This window comes from Cyanistes caeruleus, chromosome 9 (assembly GCF_971803275.1).
Source record: "Cyanistes caeruleus chromosome 9, bCyaCae1.hap1.1, whole genome shotgun sequence".
NCBI lineage: Eukaryota > Metazoa > Chordata > Aves > Passeriformes > Paridae > Cyanistes > Cyanistes caeruleus.
In genome coordinates, this window is record NC_141709.1 from 2,277,247 (window position 1) to 2,298,979 (window position 21,733).

A 21,733-nucleotide genomic window follows, 5' to 3' on the forward strand; every position below is an offset into this window, starting at 1 on the left:
GCTGCATGGGATTGATCCTTGGGTTGGCTTCACTGGGATGGCATTTGCGCTTAGATGTGGTATTGTGTGTGCCTCTCCCACTCCTACCTGCCTCCCTCCTGCCTCCAAAACGTGGTGCTCCATCGGTGCTGGGACCAAACTCCCTGTCTGATGCTGTTATTGAGGGTGGGAGGGTCACAAAAAAAGAACAGGCCTTCAGGGAAATGGGGAGAAAAACCAGCATTTTGGTCTTGGCCTTTTGGCCTTGCCCAGGAGATCACTTTCTGGCCACTCCTGCAGTCGACCAGAGGGTTTTTATCAGGCTCCTGGAGCGGGGACAGAGCCATCAGCTGCTGGAGGACCTTGTTGGTGAAAGTCTTATTAGTGTGTCCTTGATCAGCAATGGAGCAACACAAAACAGCCTGGGAAGATATGCACTTGCTCGACCTTTCTCCTTGGGCTCAGGGAAGGGTTGCTGGTGTGTTTTGGCAGCGGCTGCTGGCTGGGAAGGCTTCGTTTGTCTGTTTACTTAACCCCATCATTGTAGCAGTGCCCCTGCGTGTCACGCCGTGGTCTCCAGAGGGTCCAGGAGGTGTTAAGTGACCACTTTTGGACCCCATCCAGGAGTCAGGGGCGAAGGTGCCCTTTCCTGGGAAAGCTTGGATAGTTCCCATGTAGCAGGAGGAGGGATGAACAGCCCAGCATCAGCCCCCTCTCCTCCGTTCCCCCCCTTTCCCTCTCTGCCACCAGCTCTCCAGAGTGCCCCTCATCACCCCTGTCCTCTGTGTGGGACCAGGGTGGGGACATGGGGCCTGCTCAGGTACCTGCAGCAGAGCAGGAGCTCCCTCAGGGACGTGTGGACCCCATAATTTAACCTCTTCAAAGCCTCTGGGTCCCCGGCTGGGGCTGCCCCCTCCTCCACACCTCACCATCCCCGTGGTGGCTCTGCCTTTGAGAGCAAGCTGTGCTTATGGGCATCCTCTGCCATGAGGGGCTCTCTGAGAATGCATGGCCCAGTGAGATGCTGGATGGGGTAGAACCACTGGGTTGGGGCCCTGGGAGAGCTGGGTTAGGTGAAGAAAGGCCAAAAATAGGACTCTCAGGTTTCACCTCCCTTCCTCGCTCTCCTCAGAGCATACAGACACCAGCCAAGTGCTCAGGGGTGAATCTGCCAGAGGCCAGATCTTGGCTTTTTGGACTCTCTGCTCCCTGTTGGCAGCAGCAGCTCAGCTGAACCCCAGGCAGGTCGCACCCCAGGGCCATGGAGGCGAGCTCTCATCAGCCCCTGGGGTGAAATAAGCTCATTTCAGCCCGGTTGCCATGTCCCCTCAAAGTGTTGGAAGACGCATTCAGGCAGCAGGAATGAGAAGGGCTTGAGTTTGGGGGGGGAGGGAGGGAGGGAGGAGAAGGGAAATTAAAGGAGGAAAAAAAAAAAAAGGAAAACGCCACTTGCTGCAGAGCGAGCGAATTCTCCAATAAACCTGAATCTGCTGAGAATACATTTTACAAACATGCAGCGAAGTTGGCTGCTTTTGTTTGGGCGTTTGTTAAGCATTAACTAAAGAATGCCATGGTCCAGCCTGCTCGGTGTGAAACCTAATTCTCCCCCTTTCTGGAGCCATGGCATGGAGTGCTCAATTTTTTTCTCTCTGTAGGACTGCAGCCTTCTGGTACTCCAGCCAAAAAACACTCATATTTTAGCAAGCTTAGCCCCGGCCCCGTTGCCAGGCAGTAAAGCGAACACTTGTCCGCCTCGGGGTGGGGGGGGGAGGGAGCTGGGAGACGGGGAAGGGTCAGGAGAAGAGCCCCGGGGAAAACATCCCTCCTCTGTCCCACTGGAGAGCTCCCTGAGGGCTTGGGGTGCACAGGGAGGGAAGTGAGGGCAGCTGCTGGTGCTTTCCTCCATCAGTTTGGGAGCCTGGAGACACAGAGTGGGTTTGGAGGTGTTTGGGATGGTTGGTGCGGAGTTGCCCTCTGGGTTGTGCTTCCCATCCCCAGGATGTGCCAGCCCTGCTCTCCACAGCTCCGAGATGGGCTCAGCTCTATCCCAGACGCTCCCAGGGTCTCAGCACCCCTCCTGCCAGGGCCAAGGATCCACGTGGTGCCCCATGGCTGGCAGCTGGGGGATACCCTCACTGTCACCGTCCCCCTTCCTGCTTGGCCATGGTCCATGGCCCCTGCCTCCTCCTTTGGCTCCACGAGGGCCGGAGCAGGGACAGGGTGAGCCCAGCAGCAGCAGCAGGGCAGTGGCTCATTCCCAAGCCATGGGTGCAGGGTTGACAGCAAGTGGCATTTTTTCCACTGCCAGCCTCTCGAGGGCCTGGTGCTGATGATGCAGTGAGTGAGAAGATGACCAAGTGCCGAGACAGCTCAATCTGGCACCCTGTGGCTCATTGCTGGCACTCACCACCGGCCTCCTCCTGTGACCCTTGGGTTGTGTGTGGCCCTTGGCTCATCCCCACGCCAGGCTCATGGCCCTGGTGGCATTCATCATTTGGAGATGGCTCTGAGTGGCCAGGCTGGAGCTCCCAGCACCTCTAAACGGGTTCCTCATGGTTCCTCCATGGTGAGACCACGGGGTGAGCTGTGCACGCTTCTGCACAGGTGTACTGGAAAACCCCTCATCCCTGCGGATGGTGCCAGTGTGGGGTCACCAGGGGCTGCCCCTCTCACCACATCCCTGGTGCTGACAGGGAGGGAAGCAGAGCCTCCTCACCTTCCCTGCCGCCCCAACCCGAAGCTCCGCGCGGCGATTGAGATTTGTCCGTCACGATTTAATATCGGCGCCCCGGGAGCCTCGGCGGGGCCGCGTTTGTATGCGGGGCACGCAGACAGACAGCAGCCGGGAAGCGCCCGTCAATCACGGCCCCTTTCAGCCTGTCACCTCCGAAGAAAGGGGGAAAGAGGCGGTGGTGGCTCCGCTGGGAAAGCGGGGCTGCACCCCGGCCATCGGGAAGGGACGCGGGATGCAGCATCCCAGAGGTGGCTTTGGCCGTGCGTCGACGTTTTTTTGGGTTTCGGTGATGCTGCGTGGATGGGGAACACCAAAGGAGAGGTCTGGGATGCTTTTCTGGGGAATAGGAATGGCATGGAGAGGTGGGACTCCTTTTGGAAATGCCCAGATGTTTTGCTTCAAGATTTTCTTGAAAGCCACCACCAGCCCCTTTTGGCTTCAAAACTGCAGACTGTCGTTCCAAAAGAGACCTAAACTTAAAAGGCAAATTAATCAAAACAAGAACAGGAATATTTTAAAGATCAGACACAAAAGGCTATGTGTGGTGATAGAAATTTCTCACATCACTTCCTTTTTGTTCCAACTCCTCCCAAAGTCGAGTGTGTTGGTTTTATTTACAAATACTCACTGTCAGTGCTTCAATGAGGTGTTTATTGAGCTGCTGATGGCAGCCTGGTTCTCCATCAAGCATCCCAGTGCTGAGCAGGGCTCCCTGTCTGGTGCCCTGAGCACTTCCCACCTGGCTGAACAAACCCAGTGCTGCCACTCAGGCCTGGCTTAGATTTGGAACCACAGGTTATGGAGGGGGGAAAAAACCCTACTGAGAACCTAAAGCATCCCTAAGATGCCATGAGTGAAGCAGGAGAGAGCTGGGCATGGAGGTGCAGGTCCCAGAGATCTCCACAGATCCAGGCTGGTGTATCTCAGGCTAAAATGTTAAATTAATTCTTAGACCTGGTGCTGCAAGAAAATTTTCCTTCAGCCCCATCTGAGGCTGAGCAGGGGAGTTCCAGCTGGGTTATCTGTGCAGGTTGTGCCCTGTGTGGGGCTGTCCCCAAAGGGCAGCATCCATGTGTGGGGCTATCCATGTGTGGGGTTATCCATGTGTGGAATTATCTATATGAGGGGTTATCCATGTGTGGAATTATCTATATGAGGGGTTATCCATGCAATATCCATGTTATTCCCTGGTCCCTGCAGAGTAGCTGCTACAGTCTGGGTCTCAAGGGAGTTGGGACTCCAACAAGACCCTTTGCACTCCCTCCATTACTACCTGTAATTTTTCTGCCTGTGACCTTTTAGTGCCTGAGGTCTCTGTTTATTGTGTATTTATGAGGAGCTCTTTATGGTTTCATACTGTGGAAGAGGTTTTATGTGGATTTCTCTGCAGCTCACATTGCCCAGGGACGGGGGAGTCCTGCAGTGGGCAGTGAAAGACACCTGGACTGAACAGCATCCCTCAGTGGGAGCTGCTTTGGAAATAAAATCATTTATTCAGCCACCTAAGAATGGCTTTAAGTGTCTGATATCAGGCAGCCATTTACCTAAATCTCACACCTACTGTGAAATATGCTTTGGGCTTGGAAACATCCACTGCTGGCTTGGTGCTTCTGTGCCTGGTTGGCAAAAGGTTTGTGGCTCTCTGATGAGTGCCTCGGAAACAAATTTTGGGCACGCTTATTCCTGAATGGCTGTAATGTAATATCTTATCAATATTTTATTACTGGGAGCAGTTGGTAATCCCAACAGGTAGGGCTTAAACATCATTTAAACAGGATGAGAATGTGCTGCCAGACGAATACAAATAGCCTCCACTTTGACATAAAAGAGACATAATTAAAAATGAAGCGACTACAGAAATATTAACGCGAGCCAGTGTACGCTGGAGCTGGAACAAGAAAAAAAATGACCCTTCAGAAGGGATGCTTTCAAGGGAATACACATCCCTCTCTTCCCAGGGCATCCTTAGGGATGCTGGAAATACATCTTAGGGACGGGCAGCTGTCGGCAAACTCGGGGAATTAAAGCTGAATGTAGAGAAATAAAAGCTACTAATGGCAATACGTGGAATTATAAACTCCCTAACCTCTACATTTTATTTGATGATTTCTCACTTTCTGTGGTGACGACAGCGTTTTATAAAAGCTTTATAACACCCCTTTCCTTCTTCTTTGGGAATGCCACCTTTTGCTGAGTGTGCCCTGGATTTGGCTGGCATGGGGAGAGTGTTGCACCAGACCCTCGTGCTTGCCAAGGCATTTTTGGGGGAAACCTGGGAGGGAGCAGGCGCTTTTTCAAACAATCCCCATTTTCTGATGGTTTTCCCGTGAGGGTTTTGCATATATCTGGTCCTCTGCTTGTCAGAACGGGGCTGATTCAGCACATTTCCTTCCTATCTGGGTTTTTGTAACAGCCATAAGAAATAAAAAAAGGATTGAAAGCTCGGAGGTAACCTCTGCAGGATGTGTGCTGACTTTTGACTTCTCTTTCTGGGCCAAAGTCACCAAGACAGGGGAATAATAATGTCCAGTTCCCACAGATATTTCGGATGAGACTGGGTAAACAGTGGGTTTTTTTTCCTATACTATGTCCAAGCCAAGAAGTCAAATATCTGGGTGTGGCAAAGAGGTTCTGGTTTGATACCTTCAAACATCTCTCTTGGTGATCCCATTTACTGAAAATATCTGGCCCTAAGGTTAATTCCAGCTGCCTCCAAAGTGCTCTGAAGCCAACACTGATTCTGCCACCTCCGCTCTCCTCACCTCAGTTTCCCCCAGCTGTAAATCATTGATCATTCTCAGCAGGGACATTTAAACTCAGAAAAGCTCTGTTCCAACCTAAACTGTTATTGCTGTTGTTATTATTATTATTGGCTTTTAAGTCTAAAGCCAGAGTCTTGAAACCTGGGAACGGTTTAATTAGGGATGCCTCAAACGCTGTCACATCAATGTCAAGGAACAAGCTGAGCTTTTCCTTTTCCTTTTGACGCGTCAAGTCTTCAGTCTGGCACTGGCCTTAACCCCAGGGATGCTGTCTTGGAGATTTTTATGATGTATTAGACATTCCTGGTGTGTTTGCAGGTGGGGATGGGGTGACCCAGGCCAGAGGGACGGGGTGGTTTGTGGGTGAGGGAGGGTGGGGATGCTTGTGGAGAGGCACAGATGAGCTCCCTGACCCCACTGCTGTCTCCAGCATCTCCTTGGGTCCAGGCATGAGCTGGAGGGAGGTGACATGTGGAGCTGGCTTGATGAAACCCGTGTGGAAGTGGTGCTGTCTTGTGGTGCTGGCGGTACCTGGGCTGTGGGGTTTGGTACCTTTTTTTTTTGTTCACCTGGAGCATCTGCGATGTCGGGCTCTTCATCACTTGACCATGTTCATGTTCATAGCCAGCACCTGGTAAGCCCCAAAACTGCTAAAGCTGACCCAAAAGCAGCATCCCCCCATCGGCACCGGGCGAGCGCACGCGTCCGCCGTCCCCGCACCGTTGTCCCCGGCCCCTCAACGCATCCCAACACCCCGAGGGGTGCCCGTGGCCCATCTCCCCTCCATGGGGTGCCCCATCCCTTGTCCCAGCACCCGTGGGATGTCACAGCGGGCTGTCCCCTTGCTTGTCCCGCAGGCTGTTCGCGGTGAAGTGCGCGGGCTGCCTGGAGGCCGTGGCGCCCAGCGAGCTGGTGATGCGCGCCCAGAAGAGCGTCTACCACCTGCACTGCTTCTGCTGCTGCGTCTGCGAGCGGCGCCTGCAGAAGGGCGACGAGTTCGTGCTGAAGGAGGGGCAGCTCCTCTGTAAGGGCGACTACGAGAAGGAGCGGGAGCTGCTGAGCTTGGTGAGCCCGGCTCTGTCGGATTCTGGTAAGGGGCCGCCCGCGCCCGGCGTCTCCCTGGCTGGTGCCGCTCCCAGGCCTCTGGAGGGGTCTGGAGGTGAGGTTTGGGCTCGCTGCCCTGAACTTCTGCCCTTTGGTCTGAGGGGATAAGCTCTGTAAGCACCACTGGATCCTCCAGCTGGTCTCTGCCGCCTCGGTGGTGAGGGCTTGAGCAGCGAGCTCAGCAGTGAGGGGCTGCGGGGCTGGAGGATGCTCTGTGGACCATCCCACCCCATAAGGGATCGTTCCTGTAGGGGTTGGTGCTCCCTGCCTTGTCCAAGGGGTGTGCAGCTTCCCCGGGTGTGGGAGGGAGAGCTGGCCACTGACTACCTCGGGCTAAACCTTTGTCCCACCCCTGTGCCTCGCTGTCCCTGCATGGGGCTCTGGAAAGGCTGAGAACAAGGAGTGAGCTGCTTCTGCTGTAGTCACCCCTTTTAAGAGCAAGGGGAAACTGAGGCACGGAGCTGAAACACGAGCCAGCAGCAGGGAGTCTGCAAACCTCGTGTCCTCAGCAGTTTCTGAGGCTTCTGATGGCCATGACCAGCCTGCTGACCCATCATGGGGACACTGTGGGGACACTGCAGAGCCGAGGAGTGCTGCAGGAGAGGTGACAGTGGCTGGAATCCTGCTCCAGCCAGGGTGTCACAGCTGGGTTAGGCTGCCCAGAGCATCAGACCAGCATTAAAATATCTATCTGCAGTCAATGCAAATTAAACCCAAATGTTTCCCAGGAAGACAAATTTAGTAAGAAAGCCCAGCACTGGGGACTGGGAGGGTAGAAATGATCTGATGATCTGCTAGCCAAAATCCTCCTGATAACACCATCCCCACAGAGCCCTGCTCCTCACCAGTTTCTCAATTCCCCTTAAAATCCCTCACTGGGGAAAAATCTGCTTTATGGAGGGAAAGGATTTACCTTTGAAATTCTCTGGAAAGGGCTGCCAGCAGCTCTGGGGAGGGGGGGTGGGCAAGTGGGGCTGCCTTTTCCCTGCTGGAGCAAAGCATTGGATTTAAAAATAGTAGAAATCAGGATCAGGAGTGTGTTGTTAAAGTGTGAAGCCTGGACACAACAAAGCCCAGTGCTCTCTGTCACTGGAGTACTGTAGCTGGGAGAAGATTTTTGAAGGGATGGGGATGGCTTCTGTAGAAGATACGGAGCAAAACTTGCCCAAAGCCTGTATATTTCTTTAATATTGTGCTCCTCTGCAGCGAAAGCCCGTCTGTCCTGCGGCGCTGCCTGTGTGGGTTCTGCGTGAGCTCTGCAACCCTGCTTGCCCAGGACAAAAAAAGTCCTTTGCAATTAACGGTGGGGATGTTTAAAAATGAGAGTGAGCCCACGGGAGGAGGTGGCTGGGGGGAGCTGGTGAGTGATGGTGCAGCGCTGGAGGAGCTGGAGAGGCAGGAGTGCAGGAGGATCCAGCACTCTGGGGCTGACTCTTCCCTTAGCCCTGGGAAAGTCCTTAACTGATTGAAGAATTGCTATTTTTTTTCCCTCTGGGATATGGAAACCCTTTTCAGTTCAAATAGGAACCAATGAGGAGATGTCACGCAGAAGAGGAAGCAGATCAGCCACAATGGTTTGGGTTTGTTCCTAGTGGGGGAAAAGGGCAGTTGGGGAAAGGTTGGGGAGCTGTTCCTCCCCATCAGCCTGTGGTCCAGCCCTGCTGCCAGCAGCTCCGGCCAAGCCAAGAGCTTCAGCTTAGCAAAAACCTCCAGGGGAAAGACTTATTTTGGTGGAAACTCCAGCTGAGACCTGAGGGATGTGAAGGGCCAGTGTGGGAGTCAAAAGGGCAAGGCAACCCCTTGGCCGATCAGAAACCTAACCCAAAGCCCCTGACACGGCCTGGCAGCCTCTGACTGGGGGGTCCCAGCCCTTCTCCCTTCCCATCTCCCCACAGACCCCATAGCTTGGCCCCACCACCATCCCTGGCTGCTTTTGGTGGCTGCCAGGTTTGTCTTGGGACGTTTCATGGCTCTGGGGACAATGACACAGCAGGGCCCAGCCCAGGTACCCATCCCCTGTGGATGCCCAGTGTCTGGTGGCTTCTCCCCATCCTCCTGCATCCCCCAGACCCCACTGCCCCCCACGCCAGGAGACGCAGAGCGGCGTCCCCTCTCCGGCACCACCACCAGCAGCATGTGATGAGCTGGTCCAGCCTCTCCCCTGTCCCCCCACCCGGCTGCTTTGAAGCCCCCCACCCTCTCCCCCTCCCTCCCCCACACACCAAGGGCCACTTTATGAGAAAGCGCAGATAAAAAGCGAGCCATATGTTGTCTGTAATCTCCCAAACCCTCGCTTCAATTACTGCCTCCCCCGAGCCTCCGCCGCCCAGCCTAAGTAAACAAGCCCCTCTGAAAGAGGACCCTGCTTTCCAATTAAAAGCGTCCTAACGTTTCTCCTCTCCCTAAATCCTCCCGAGCGAGGAATGTCCTGGCCCCGGCGGCGGGATGTGGGCTCGCCAGGTCGGACCGAGGGCACGCTGCACAATATCCATCGCCCCGGCCCCTTCCCAGGTGACGTCAGGGGCAGCCCCAGACACTCATTAATTTCTCCCCCCTCCTCAGTGGGGAAAGGCTTGAAAGGGAGAGTTAATTAAAAGTAATACCCCGCCAAATCCGGCTTCACTTTTCCTTCTTTCCCTTTGACACTGGGAGGGATTTGGGGAGCAGGTGTTGGCGGGGGGAGGGCTTGGAGAGGCTGCTCTGAGCGGGTTTTCCCCCCTTGGAGTGGGTTTTGAGCATCGTGGACTTGATGGAGCCCATCAGCTCTGCCATGCTGAGCTCTGCCCCTCCTGGGCTGGAGGGGAGGGGGTGCTGACCTCACCCTTGGGTGCAAACAGCTTTGGGCACCAGTTGACGTTCCTTCTCCCATGAGTTGTAAAAATCTCTACCTTTCCATCAAAATTAAACTCCTTCAGCATTCAGGAAAGCCAGCAGCTTGGCAGAGCAGGGACCTGGAACTGAGGAGGCAGCAGCCACTGCTCTTATCCCCATCAGAGGCCCCACAGCTTGGGCCTCCCCTCTCTGGGGTTCTGGGATGCCAGAGGGTGGCATCCCTCGGGCTGGGACATGCAAGGAAACAGCAGTTTGTCTTCCCTGTTGGTGTGGGAATGTCATGGATGTGCTGTGAGGGGAGCTTGAGCAGCGGCAAGGCTCTGATTCCCAGATTTCTGGTTCCCAGGGGACAGACCCAGCTCCTGGCTGTTTGGGGACTGCCAGCATGAAGAGCTCTCCCTGTCCCATCCCTCCCAGGGAATGTCCATCCCTTCCCCTATCAGGGAAGATCCTGGAACCCAGGAGAGAGCCCCGTAGTGTGGAGAGGAGAGGTAACTGGTGCCTGAGAGCATTCTTGCTGCTCCACTGGGATCTTTGCCTCCCCTCGCCCTGGAGATCTGCTCCAGTCTTTCCTCATTCCCACCTGGGTTGGATGGGAACGTTTCTGGTGTGTATGATCCATGTTTAGCTCTTGCCACGGGGTTGGACCTGGCCTGTTTTCACCCTGAGCCAGGCTCACACTCCCTGGTCCATCCCCATCTCCCAGAGCCACGGCAGCCCTGGCGTGGACTTGGTTCAAGCACAGCCTTGCATCCCTATCAAACCAGCACCTCAGCTCCATTGTCAATTCCCAAGTGAACAGCGCAGGAACTTGCTGGAAAAGGCTGTAAGTGATTTATAGCTAGCCAGAGGGAAGGTGCTGTCAAACCTGCACCACAGCAGTGGTGAGCAAGCAAGGTCATCAGCAGTAAATGAGGAAGAGGCATTGTCCACTTCCCGCCCAAAAGCTCCGTGCTTGAGTGGTGGAGAGCAGCAGGGAGATGCATCCCAGTGCCTGGGAATGCAGTGGAGCAGCACATCACAGTGAATACCTGAGGGGTGAAGGCTGAAAGACCCTGGCTTTCTGTCCAGGGAGATTTAAAACTCCACAGAAAGAAGGGAATAACAGGCAGGAAGGTGCTGCTTTCTATGTATGAATACAAGTCTGCTCTAAAGGGAGTTGTCCTCCATGGTAGGGCAGCTCAGGGGGTGTTTGTGAGGGGTCTCAGAGCATCCCTGATCACCCTGACCTCCCCCAGCCTGCTCTGCCTGGGCAGAGGGACCCAATCTCTGTCTCCACCTGGGCTGTCCAGGGGCACACACCGGTCCTTGACGACTGCTGGTCCCTCACATGGATGTGACCAGTGTGTCTGTGTCCAGATGTGCCCCCAGCTGTGTCCTGGATGGAAATTCCTGTGAAGCAGGCAGAGATCTGGCTCTGGTGGAGGGAAAATCAACTGTCCCAGGGTTTCACACTGCAGCTGCTCACACTGTTGGGGAAAAGAAGAACCCAAAAGCACATCTGCTGGCTGAGCAGTCAGCAGTAGCTCTCCCTCACACCCCACTCTCTGAGCTGCCAAAGGGCAGCCAGTCCCAAACCTCAGCTTCTCCCACATACTCAGAACAAGATCCCCACCAACACCAGCTTGTTTTAAATCTCTCGGATTATTTTGACTGTGCTGGAGATGGCGTGTGCCGCCTGTTGTCTGTAAAGGACCTGCTTTTTTGTCATCCTTAGGCAAAAGTGATGATGAAGACAGCATCTGCAAGTTGGGCCAGGCCTCGGGGAAGGGCACTGAGGATGGGAAGGATCACAAACGGCCCAAGAGGCCTCGGACCATCCTGACCACGCAGCAGCGGAGAGCATTCAAGGCATCATTTGAGGTCTCCTCCAAGCCCTGCAGAAAGGTATGGGGAGAAGGGCCCCAGATGCCTCCAGCTCTTGGGGATGTCCTGGGTGCTGAGCATGGACTTGGCCTGGCTGATCTGACCCTTCCTAAAGTGCCCCTGACCAGCTGAGTGGGCTGAGAGACGCCGCTGTCACTCTTCTCCCCCAGGTGCGGGAGACGCTGGCAGCAGAGACGGGGCTGAGCGTCCGTGTGGTGCAGGTCTGGTTCCAGAACCAGCGAGCCAAGGTGGGTACAAGGGGTGCCAGCATCCATGGCTGGGGCTCCCTACCTCCTTGCTTTGGCCAGGGGGATGATTTAATTCTGGGCTTTTTTCCCCTTTCTTCTCTCCCAGATGAAGAAGCTCGCCAGGAGGCAGCAGCAGCAGCAGCAGGACCAGCAAAACACGCAGCGCCTGAGCTCAGGTACTCCCCCCAACAACAATTTGGGTTTCCCTATTTCCCAGCCCTCTCCAGGCTTCCCAGCGGAGCTCAGCCACCTAAAAAGCAACAGCCATGGCTTGACCTTACCTTGATCTTATCTTGCAGCCCAGACAAACGGCGGGGGCGGCGGCACAGGGCTGGAGGGGATGCTGAACCCTTACACCGCTCTGCCCCCGCCCCAGCAGCTGCTGGGCATGGAGCAGAGTGTCTACGGCTCCGACCCTTTCCGGCAAGGGCTCACCCCGCCCCAGATGCCTGGAGACCACATGCACCCCTATGGTAGGGCTCTGGGGATGGCCTCTTGGCCTTCTCTCCTTCAAAGAGATGCTGGGTTGTGGTGGGGTCCCATCACCCCTAAATATTTCATGCTACTGATGCCTGTTTTGGGCTTAGTTAGAAATAGAGGCCAAAGTTAAAAGGATAAAAGGGGATATATTTAATGAAGGGCCTTCAAGTGCATTAAGGGCAGATGAAGCCTTTTGGCAATACCCAAAATGGATGGTCATGAGTTTTTTGGACAATTGTTAAGTTTGGTCCATTTGCATATGAGGGGTTAATTCTCCAATTACAGCTTCAGGTAATGAAGTAATTTACCCCCAGTTTGCTCCTCCCCAACTCACTTTTGCTGATACTTTTCAGGGCCTGAAGCAGTAGGGCGTTCTTGAGTCTCAGGCCTAAAGGAATTGTTCTGTCTGACCAAAATGTGGAGACAGGAGCTGACACTTTCCATGGAGTTTAGAGTTATGTACCAGTGCAGTACAGGATCTGAAAAATAGTAAAGCTAAAATCCTAAGGCATCACTGCAAAAGCTGGGGGTACCAGGCACTGTCAAGGTGCTGGAGGAGGAAGCAGGCTCTGAACCCCTTCTGTCCCTTCCTTGCTTCCCAAGGTGCCGAGCCCCTCTTCCACGACCTGGACAGCGACGATACCTCACTGAGCAACCTGGGGGACTGCTTCCTGGGCACGGCAGACGCAGGGCCGCTCCAGGCACGAGTGGGAAACCCCATCGACCACCTGTACTCCATGCAGAACTCCTACTTCACCTCCTGAGCACAGCGTGGTCCCCCCAGGAGGGGCCGCAGAGCTCCCCGGGGCTGGGAGGGAGGGGAGCGACACTGCTGGGACGCCGTCAAATAATGTTGTAGCTTGGGATTCCCAAGGAGCGAGTTAAGTTATGGGTTGCATAGTTTCATGTTTCTCTTAGGAGCCTAGGATTAGGGACAGGAGTGGTTTTTGCAGCTGGCTGGTGGATTTTCAAATTTCAAATGGGGGGGCACACATTTCTCGCTGCAGCAGGGGGAAGGGGGATTCTCCCGTAGGAGCATCCCAGCGCTGAATCCCACCTTTAGGAAGAGCATACTGCTGGTCCTCATGGAGAAAACCTGCAGCATCTGCTGGCCTTTGAAATTTGGAAGGCTGACAGCGCCTTGGAGAAACACGAGGGGAAAATCGCCGCAGGGGTTTTTTTTTCCCCCCCCCTCTCTTCCCTCAACCAGTTTGAGTGCCCGCTGCTTAAACGTAGGGACTTTTAAGATAGATGTTCCCATGCGAATATAGAAAGCTAGAAACCCCTAACATTGCCCCTGTTCCTGAGGACGGGGCTGTGTGTGTGGATGTGTGTGTGTGTGGGCGCGCGCGCGTGTTGCGTGCAGAGCCGTGTGGCCGGGAGTGTTGCGCTGCACGGCCACGCCCGCCAGATTGTATCAACAAAAAAAAAAAAAAAAAGTTTATTTCTAAGTCTATCAGAAATTTACTGTACAGCAAAAGTAACTTTATTTTCAGTGTGAACCATATTTAAGGAAAATACTCAATGCACTTAAGTTATAAGAGGAAATAATTTTACTTTTTATAAACGTTATGTTTAGGTTGCAAAAGCCCAGTGGCAGGGAAGGGACATCAGTTCATTTCAGGCGACAGGTTTGGGTTTTGGGGTTGGTTATTTTTGGTGTTCTCAGGTTGCCCCACTGGCTTCGAGGTGCAGTTGAAGCACAGAGTGGAGCTGGGTCCAGAAATCTGCTTTATGCCAGCAGATTGATGGGGGCAGCGTGGTGGCCAAGTCCTGTCCCCACTGCTGGACGTGTCCAGGAGGTCAGTGTGGGGTGGACATGCTGGACATCCCAGCCCATCGGGGCTCAGCCCTGCTTCTCCACCAGTGACCCCATCCCATGTCCCCAAATCTGGGTGCTAGGCCGGTGTGAGCTGGTGTCCTGGCACCGGGAAACGCTGCAGCCCAAGGAAGCAGAAAGGTGGGACAGCCCTGCCTTTCCCACCCCGCGCTCAGCTTCATCCCTGCCAGAACTCTGGGAACCTGGGGAAAGTTCTCCTTGGGGTCGAGCCTCCAGCTGGCCCTCACCTCATCCCCACTCTCGTTTTCATGCGTTGTGTCCTTTTGTGCTGCTGTTCACGAGCGATGTAAGCGACAACCCGTAGAGACGTGCAAGTGACTGTGAGGCTCAAAACACTGGCTCGTCGCCGCCGTCCGGTCTGACACTGAATGTAGCAGGGTCTGGAGATGGCTGATTTTCTGACAGCACTGTCAGAAATCACGCACCAAGATGAAATTAAAAAGACAAAAAAAAAAAAACAACCCCATAAGTAAATAAGAAAAAAATCTCTGTTGAAGAAACAAAAAAAAAAAAAAAAAGGAAAAAAAAAAAAGCCTGGTGTTTTCTTGCGTGGTTGTGTCCTCTTGACTGGGAGAGGGAAAGGTTTGAGTCATCTCTGAGGCCAGCAAAGTCTTGTCAGAAGTTTTTTGCTTGGTGGGTTTTCCATATCAAATATTCACAGGATCAGAGACCCCATCACTGTCTGGGTTGGAAGGGACTTTAAAGACCATCCAGTTCCAGCCCCCTGCCATGGGCAGAGACACCTTCCACTAGTCCAGGTTGCTCCAAGCCCCATCCGACCTGGCCTTGAAGACTTCCAGGGGTGGGGTATCCGCAGCCTCTCTGGGCAACCCGTGCTGGGGTCTCATCATATTCTGTGGTCTGGGACTAAAGTGGCCCTTGGAGTGTCCTCTGTGGCCAACAGGCAGAGGTTGGTGGGTCTGGAAGGTGAGACATCTGTCTCTGGCTCCCACCCATGGTGGCAGAGAGGGGCTTGCTGGGGGTCTTCACCAAGCTCTCACCTGGAGTAGCACTCCATGAGCCCCAGCCCTCCATGTCAGGACCACGAGCAACTCCGTGCTAGGACTGCCTTAAAGCCATGGGCAGGTGTTTCCCAAAAGGAATTGCTCTTACCACAGCTCCCAGACACAGAGAGGTTCCACGAATATGCCAGCAATTGGGGATCCACAGCTCCTTTTCTGAGTTGTTCAAGGGGTGCTCCTTGCTGCCCATCATCAGTCCCTGCTCTGCAGCTCCTGGGGTAGGAAATGTTTTCCAAGTCCAACCTGCCAAAAAAAATTTAAAAAAAAAAAAAAAAAAAAAAAAAATTCTAAAATAACATGACCCTAAGAAGAAAACTTGTCATTTTTATTTTCTAAGTTGTAAAAAAAAAGAGCAGCCCAAGAGCAGCCTGGATTGCCTGGTTTTGCCCTGTTTCAAGACAGCAACAGGGTTGGACTTGTGGTGGACAGGTTGGGGAAATTATGGCTTGAGGTTTCTCTCGCACTGGGCTTGGTGGGCTTGGAGAAATACTTGGCTGGTGCTGTGTGGAAAAGAGGGCAGATCTGGGGGAGGTGGATTATAGGTGGTGTTGGAGGAGCTGCTGTGGCCCACAAAACCAGCATGATTTGTAGGATCAGCTCTAGGCAATTGGGTTAGCGCCACCCAAGCTTGCAGTGTAAAAATAGGTTTCCTTTAATGGTTGTTAAAACTGCCTCAAAAACTCCCCTCCCTTGGATGCTTCTTAAAACATCATGTTTAAATTTGTGGGGGTTTGTTATTAATGTTTTAAAGAGAAAAGGTTTGTCTTCCCCACCCACAGCTATTTCCTGTTTGAAAAATGCTCAGGTGCATCAGCCTGGTTTTTTCATCAGCCCAGCTGCCAATTTACACTTGCTAAATTGCTTCCCCCTAAATAAAAACCCCCGTGTCATGCAGACTAGTTGCCTACTTTTAAAATCTTGTAAAAATGTAATGACACCCTATAATAACAGCCTCTTGATGCAAATGTGGGCATATGTATAAAATTATTATATAGAGTATGTAATTTTGGGAAAGGAGCAGAATTACGGATGAGGGCAGATTTTTGTCTAACAAAGTTGGGAGAATTTGTGGTTTTTAAACCTGTTCTTCTGCCAGTTGGCCCTGTGCTCGACACAGGCCGAACCTGAGCCCAGTTTGCAATCTTGCCATGGAGCAGCAGATGTGGGTCCTCCTGTCATCTGGATTTCATATCCTCCTGTCCCTTATTTCAGGGTGTGGATGGATCCTGCCAAAGCAGAACTGGCTGGGCCTTATCTTCTGCAGGTGGTGGGTGGGTTGTCAGGTGTCCCTTGGTTTGTCCCCCTGGGATGTCCTTTTGTGGGGCTGCTTTGCCACACCATGTCTGAGCCCGCTGGCAGCTGGGGAGTGGCTCCCTGGGACAGACGATACCTTCTTGTCAAAGGCAGGAAGAAAAGAGCAAGGTCTGACATGAAAACAGGTTCTACCTCGCTCTCCAAGGCAAGGGCGATGCCAGGAACGGGTGGGGAGCTGACCTTTGTGTCTCCAGTGACTCCAAACAAAGCTGCTTCTGTTCAGGCACTGCTCGGTGGCCAAGGAGAGATCAAGTCAGAGATTTCTTGTCAGTTGAGGACACTGATTAGATGATACCGATAGGCAGCCAGCTCTGAGTGATATTATGTTAATTAACCTGCTCTTTGTGAATGGATGGCTCAGGAGCTCGTGGCAGATGCAGCCTGGAGTGAAAATCAAAATGGCATTGGCCCGTGCTGGGTAATGCAGCTGGGTATTTGAGTCTTGGTGGTGGTTTTTAGGTATTTGTTGGAGACTTGCAGTGCAGGAGCTGGAGCAAACAACCTTCCTGGGAGGATGTGACCTTGCTGTCTAGGAAAACCACCTCCAGGTGAAGGGCTGGAGCCTTGCCTTGCTCTGAGTGGCCTGGCTCAGCACGTAGCTGCAGTCAGCAGAGCTGTGCTGGCTCCTGCCAGCTGGTGTGGGTGGGAGGAAGCCCCAAACCCCACCAAGATCCTGGTGCAGTGAGGACACAGCCATGTGGGAAGCCCAGGTCACGGCCTCTTGCTGCCCTGAGTGTTTGGGGGCTGCTGTCTGGTGTGATGTGGGCATGTCCTGGGGGAGAAGAACCTGCAGGAGAGCTTCTCATGTGCCCACACCCATGGCTCATCTCCCTGCACGTGGGAGGTGGAGAGGGCCTGGATCCCAAGGAACCCACAGGCAGGGTCCTTTCCTGGAGCTCGACATGAGAGGAGACAAATTCTGTGTTTTCTTTGCTTCATTGGTTGGTTTTTTGTGGGTTTTTTTTTATTTTTGTGGGAAAATGTCAAAGCTTTGGTTGTTCCTGTCACCTTTCCAGAGTGAAATAATTTGCCAGATGTTTGATACCTACACTGACACTCTTCTGGACACTTAATGCCACCCATTAGAAAACACTTGTCTTGTGACACATGATAAGACCCAAACCACTTGGCTTTATGGTAGGTCTGTGAGCAAGATCCCAGGTAACACCAGCTGTCCAGAGCTGTTGCTTGCATTTTCTAAGTCTTTTCTTCCACTGCTCATCACCTGCATGGAAATTTTATTTGAGAAAAGAGCAAAAAACCCTCTTTATGAAACGGTGAAGACTTGCGATAGAAAGGCAATAAAAGGGTTAGAAGCTCCTCAGGTGTAAAAAAGGCGAATAACAGCTCCTTATCTTGTTGGAGATCAGACCAAATTCTTGTCTCCACTCCTCCAAGTGGCAACTGTGTTGGTCATGAAAAGGTTATCTTGTCAGCTGTAGACCTCCTAGGCACCGCTGTGGAGGCTGACATGTGCTTGCCTGATTGACACCTCCAAGTTCACAGGCTGAGGACGAGCGTATCCGACTGCAAACCATGTCAAAACACTGGGAGTGATCAAATACCGACGGCACTTTGGGTGAGGAGCAGCAGATTCCCGCTGCCCCGGGCCCTGGGAGCTGCCGCTTCAGAGGGGAGATCAGATTTCCCCTCTGATGACCCCGAGAACAGGAGGCTCATTCAGAGGGATGCCTGGTGGCTTGGATCGCGGTCTCGGGGCAGGGTGAATCTGTGGCAGGAGGAAAATCCCTGTGGCAAAGGGATGGGGAGCTGGTGGTGAGCCCTGGAAGGCGCTGCCCCGCAGCCCGATCGATTTGGTGGCCTGGAGCGGGGCGAAGAGCCCCAACCAATTGCTCCCAACCAATCTTATTTAGGACTCTGAGAGAGCCCAGACAAGCTTTGGAGAGCTGAGCTTTGGCATCTCAGCTCAGGGCTCTGAAACTGGCTGGCCCCCCAGCAGCTCTGGCCTCTGTTCCTCGCAGCACAGATGCAATGGTATCTGCTTGGGAGAGGAGGGGCTGTGCAGGGAGGTATCCACCAAGCCTCAGGCTTTTTCTGCGCGTTCCCAAGAGCATCTGCGAGGAAACAAGTCTGTGCTCAACACAAGCTCAAAATAATATGAAAGCACGGAGAGCCCCGAGGCTGTGCATGAGAGAGCGAGGAGGAGGAGGAGGAGAAGGGAAAGAGTGAGCAACTCTTGCTCAAAGAGGCAGGGACTGCCTGGAAAATGCAGCATGAGATCATGGAACTGGAGATGCAGCGTAACACCTGTGCCTTGGGTGGCTGGTTGTGTTGTCCTGACAACCTCACACTGGTGTCCCAGGCTTGGAGGGTTTGGCTCTGCAGCCGAGTGCGTGGAGGTATTTGGGAAGTAACTGGAGAGCCCCTGAGGAGTTTGGGGAGAGGAGGCTGGTGAAACTCTTCCAAAAGGATTAGCTGGAGCCTGCCAGAAGCTATAACTGACTGTTGGCTGCTCTGTCTCCTCCTGGAGTAGGCGGAGGGGTGAGGAAGGAGCGGTGACATCCCAGCAGAAGACCTGGGGGCTGGGGCACATGGAGCCGAATCCCTTGGGGCCAAAACTGCTTTTTTCAACAAAGGCTGGGGTGTCAGAGCTGGAGACAGGAGGGGAAGCTCAGGCAGGGCGTGGTGGCTGCGGGACAGTGAGCAATGTGGCAGAGATAAAAAAGGGGATGTTAGCTGGGAGCAGCGTGGTTGGGGAGGATGAGGAAGATGAGGTGGTCACTTCCCTGAAAGACAAAAGGAGCAGTCCCACCAGGGCAGACTGGAAGGCCTGAGCAGAGGCACTGTGAACCACCTGAAAGCCTGTTTGGATCCTCAGATTTAAGCTGTGAGAACTGGGGCCAATTCTCAGCAGCAGCTGGCTGAGCCATCTGCAAGCAGCGGCAGGGAAGGAGCCACCAGCCTGGCTGGTGTTTGACCAGTGGCTTTCCCATGTCAGGCTGGGCTAAGTGGGAGGGTGAGATGGGCAATGAATCCAGAGAAAAACATCAGCGAGTCTTTGGCAAGGAGCTAGAGCCACAAAGAAGCCCCAGGGCAGGTGCCACCCTCAAAAGAATTGCAATGTGCTGGGCAGCAGTGGTGGGACCTGCAGCCCATTCCAAGCCCCAGAAATGGTTGTTCAAACCATTGCTCTGCCTCTTTCCTGGCCTGTACGGTTCCCATCAATTAGAGCATAATCACTTCCTTCAGAAGGCTTTTAATTACGAGCAAGCTTATTCAGAATGATGAAATTGCCGCTTAATTGATTATTCCTGCAGTTTAACAGCTGTTTCCTTGACTTGCTTACTTTTTCCTTCCCTCAAAGTGAAAGTCTGCTGTTGATATGAGCAGCTCACCTCCAGCCAGGAGCTCGTGAGGAGCTCACAAATGTTTGTGGCAGCGCTGGCTCCCGTGAAGGGATTGACAGAAGCGCCTGGTGGAGAGCAGTGTCAGCCAGGGCCGGAGCTTCCCCGTGAAATATGAATAAGCCAAGGAGATGCTGCTGCATTTTCAGTCCTCCCCACCGTGGCCTCAAAGCTGTGGCGTGCTGGGGGAGGAGGAGGAGGAGTCTTGTTTCATCCCAAAACCCTGGGCCACCCGAGCTTAGGTGCTGCCTGACCGCGTGCACCCGGCCAGCCCCTCCCGATAGCATCGGGGCGAGCACAGAGGGTGCTTTGTGCCCGGGGGGGATCTGGTTTCTTGGGAGCAACTCTGCTCCTGGGGAAGATGATGACAACGTGCTGAGGGGAAAATAAAAAGACCAAAAAAAAAAAAAAAGACAAAAAAATAAAAATACACGAGCTTGTGGATTCCTCTGGGATGGTTTCAAGGTGCTTCCTTAGTAAGAAGTCATAAGAAGTGAGCATTCAGGGCTTTGTAGCTGATTAGCTGGTCTGCATCTCCCTGCTCCTGCTGACATCTGTCAAGATGTTCGAGTTCAAACTTTCACCCAAGTACACGTGTTCCCTTTGTAGCTGCTGTTTGCAGGTCCCACTCTGCATTCCCAGTGAGGCAAGTGGTGTTTCTCTTTTCTTTCCCAGCAAATACTTCCACCTTGCTTTTCTGCTCAGGCCAGGCTTATGCAACCATAAGTCAGCTCCTTGCCAAAGTAATTTGGGGGTTGAGTTTCTCTGGGTCTTGAATAAAGGGATGTTGTAGAGATTTATAAATCTGTCCTCCAGTTCCCTCCTGCTCCACGGGGAGTTTTCAGTGGCAGCACATCCCTCGCCGGACTGCCGGAATTGTGTCGGCGAGCGCCGCTACGATCTCACACCTGCAGGTGAGGTGTGAGGAAGAGGCTGTGGCTGCCCACCAGAGGGATTCACAAAGCCACAGCAGACCAGGCTTTTCAGTAGCTGGGCTGCTACTGAGTCCTTCTGGCCAACAGGTTTCTCTGCTGGAGGAACCCCGGGGGTTTTGCTCAGCTGATTGGAGACCCAGAAGTACATGTGGTGTGCTGCAGCGTGGAGGAGATGTGTTACTGCTACTGCTGACTCTTCTCTGCTGGCTCCAAACTGGGTGTGCTGTTATTTATTGGATCTATTTGCCTGTGATCCAGGTGTCTTGGCAGGGCGCTAAGAGTCCTTCAGTTTTTCTTTCTAGCTGAAAGTCTTGCTCTCCATCCCTCTTTCAACAGCAAGCTGTAGTGAATGTGAGGCTGAAAAAATCCTCTGGAGGCCGTCACTGAGAGTTTAACAGTGTGCAAGGCTCTTCCTGTGAGCAAAGCCTAAAAAGAACTGTTCCTGGTGGGGAGTGGGATGCTTCAGTGAGGAAGCAGGACTCTCAGCTAAGAGGCAAAAGTTCTCAGGAGGTCCCTGGGAAACAGAGCAGCGAAAGACGGAGATGGTGATGGAGCTTTGCCATCTGCTCCAGAGCAAAGCTACTGCAGGGAGTATCGAGAGCAGTGCCAACACACACAAACCTGCCCCAGCAATGTTTGCAGTCCCGCTGGTGTGGGAACCCACTGGAGGTGGCACCTCAGCTGCTGGTCCCTAATAAAATCTACAGTGCACCTGGAAGCCTCACCTTTCTGCTGGAGAGCAATGGGAAGCTGTCCTTCAGTGCTGTCCTGTTAGTCTGAGCTGTGCCCTGGGTGTGTTTGGCACTGGTGGGTGACTGCTGTGACACTCCTGTCCCAGGAGACACCCCCCGAGCTGCTTTTCCAGGATGCTGCCTGTTAACATCCATGGATTGGAGGACACAAAGCACGGCTCTCCACACTCCACCTGTGTGGCACAGCCCAGACTGAGGGCTCTGTCATACCCAGCTGACACGGCCGTCCCCAAAACCGCAGCGATGCGCGGGGCAAACTTCCCTCGTGGGCTGAGCGGATCCAGTTTCAGCTCTAATGGGTTTCCCAGGATTTGCAGATGTGAATTATTTGCATTCTTGACTGGGAGGTGAGCGCAGGTGCTGAGATGGTGGCCCTGAGCACCCCTCCGTGTGCTGCCCCCGGCCCTGGGCGCACAGAGCCGCTATTGTGCCCGTGCCCCAGCTGCCCCTGGGACAGCACCTCAGCTGCTCAGGGTGCTGCTCTCTGGGTATCTTCTAAA

The 21,733-nt window shown here is 53.6% G+C and overlaps 1 protein-coding gene across 1 annotated transcript in view; it reads left to right on the top strand.

Moving 5' to 3' along the window:
• The window catches only part of LMX1A (LIM homeobox transcription factor 1 alpha), a 46,725-nt gene extending 32,348 nt beyond the window's left edge, over positions 1-14,377 (top strand). The window contains exons 6-11 of the mRNA XM_086842499.1: positions 6,333-6,565; positions 11,129-11,298; positions 11,448-11,525; positions 11,632-11,701; positions 11,825-11,998; positions 12,609-14,377. Coding sequence (XP_086698625.1) covers positions 6,333-6,565; positions 11,129-11,298; positions 11,448-11,525; positions 11,632-11,701; positions 11,825-11,998; positions 12,609-12,769 — 886 coding nt within the window. The 3' untranslated portion in view covers positions 12,770-14,377. The remainder of the gene's footprint in view (positions 1-6,332; positions 6,566-11,128; positions 11,299-11,447; positions 11,526-11,631; positions 11,702-11,824; positions 11,999-12,608) is intronic.
• The last annotated feature ends 7,356 nt before the right edge of the window (positions 14,378-21,733 follow it).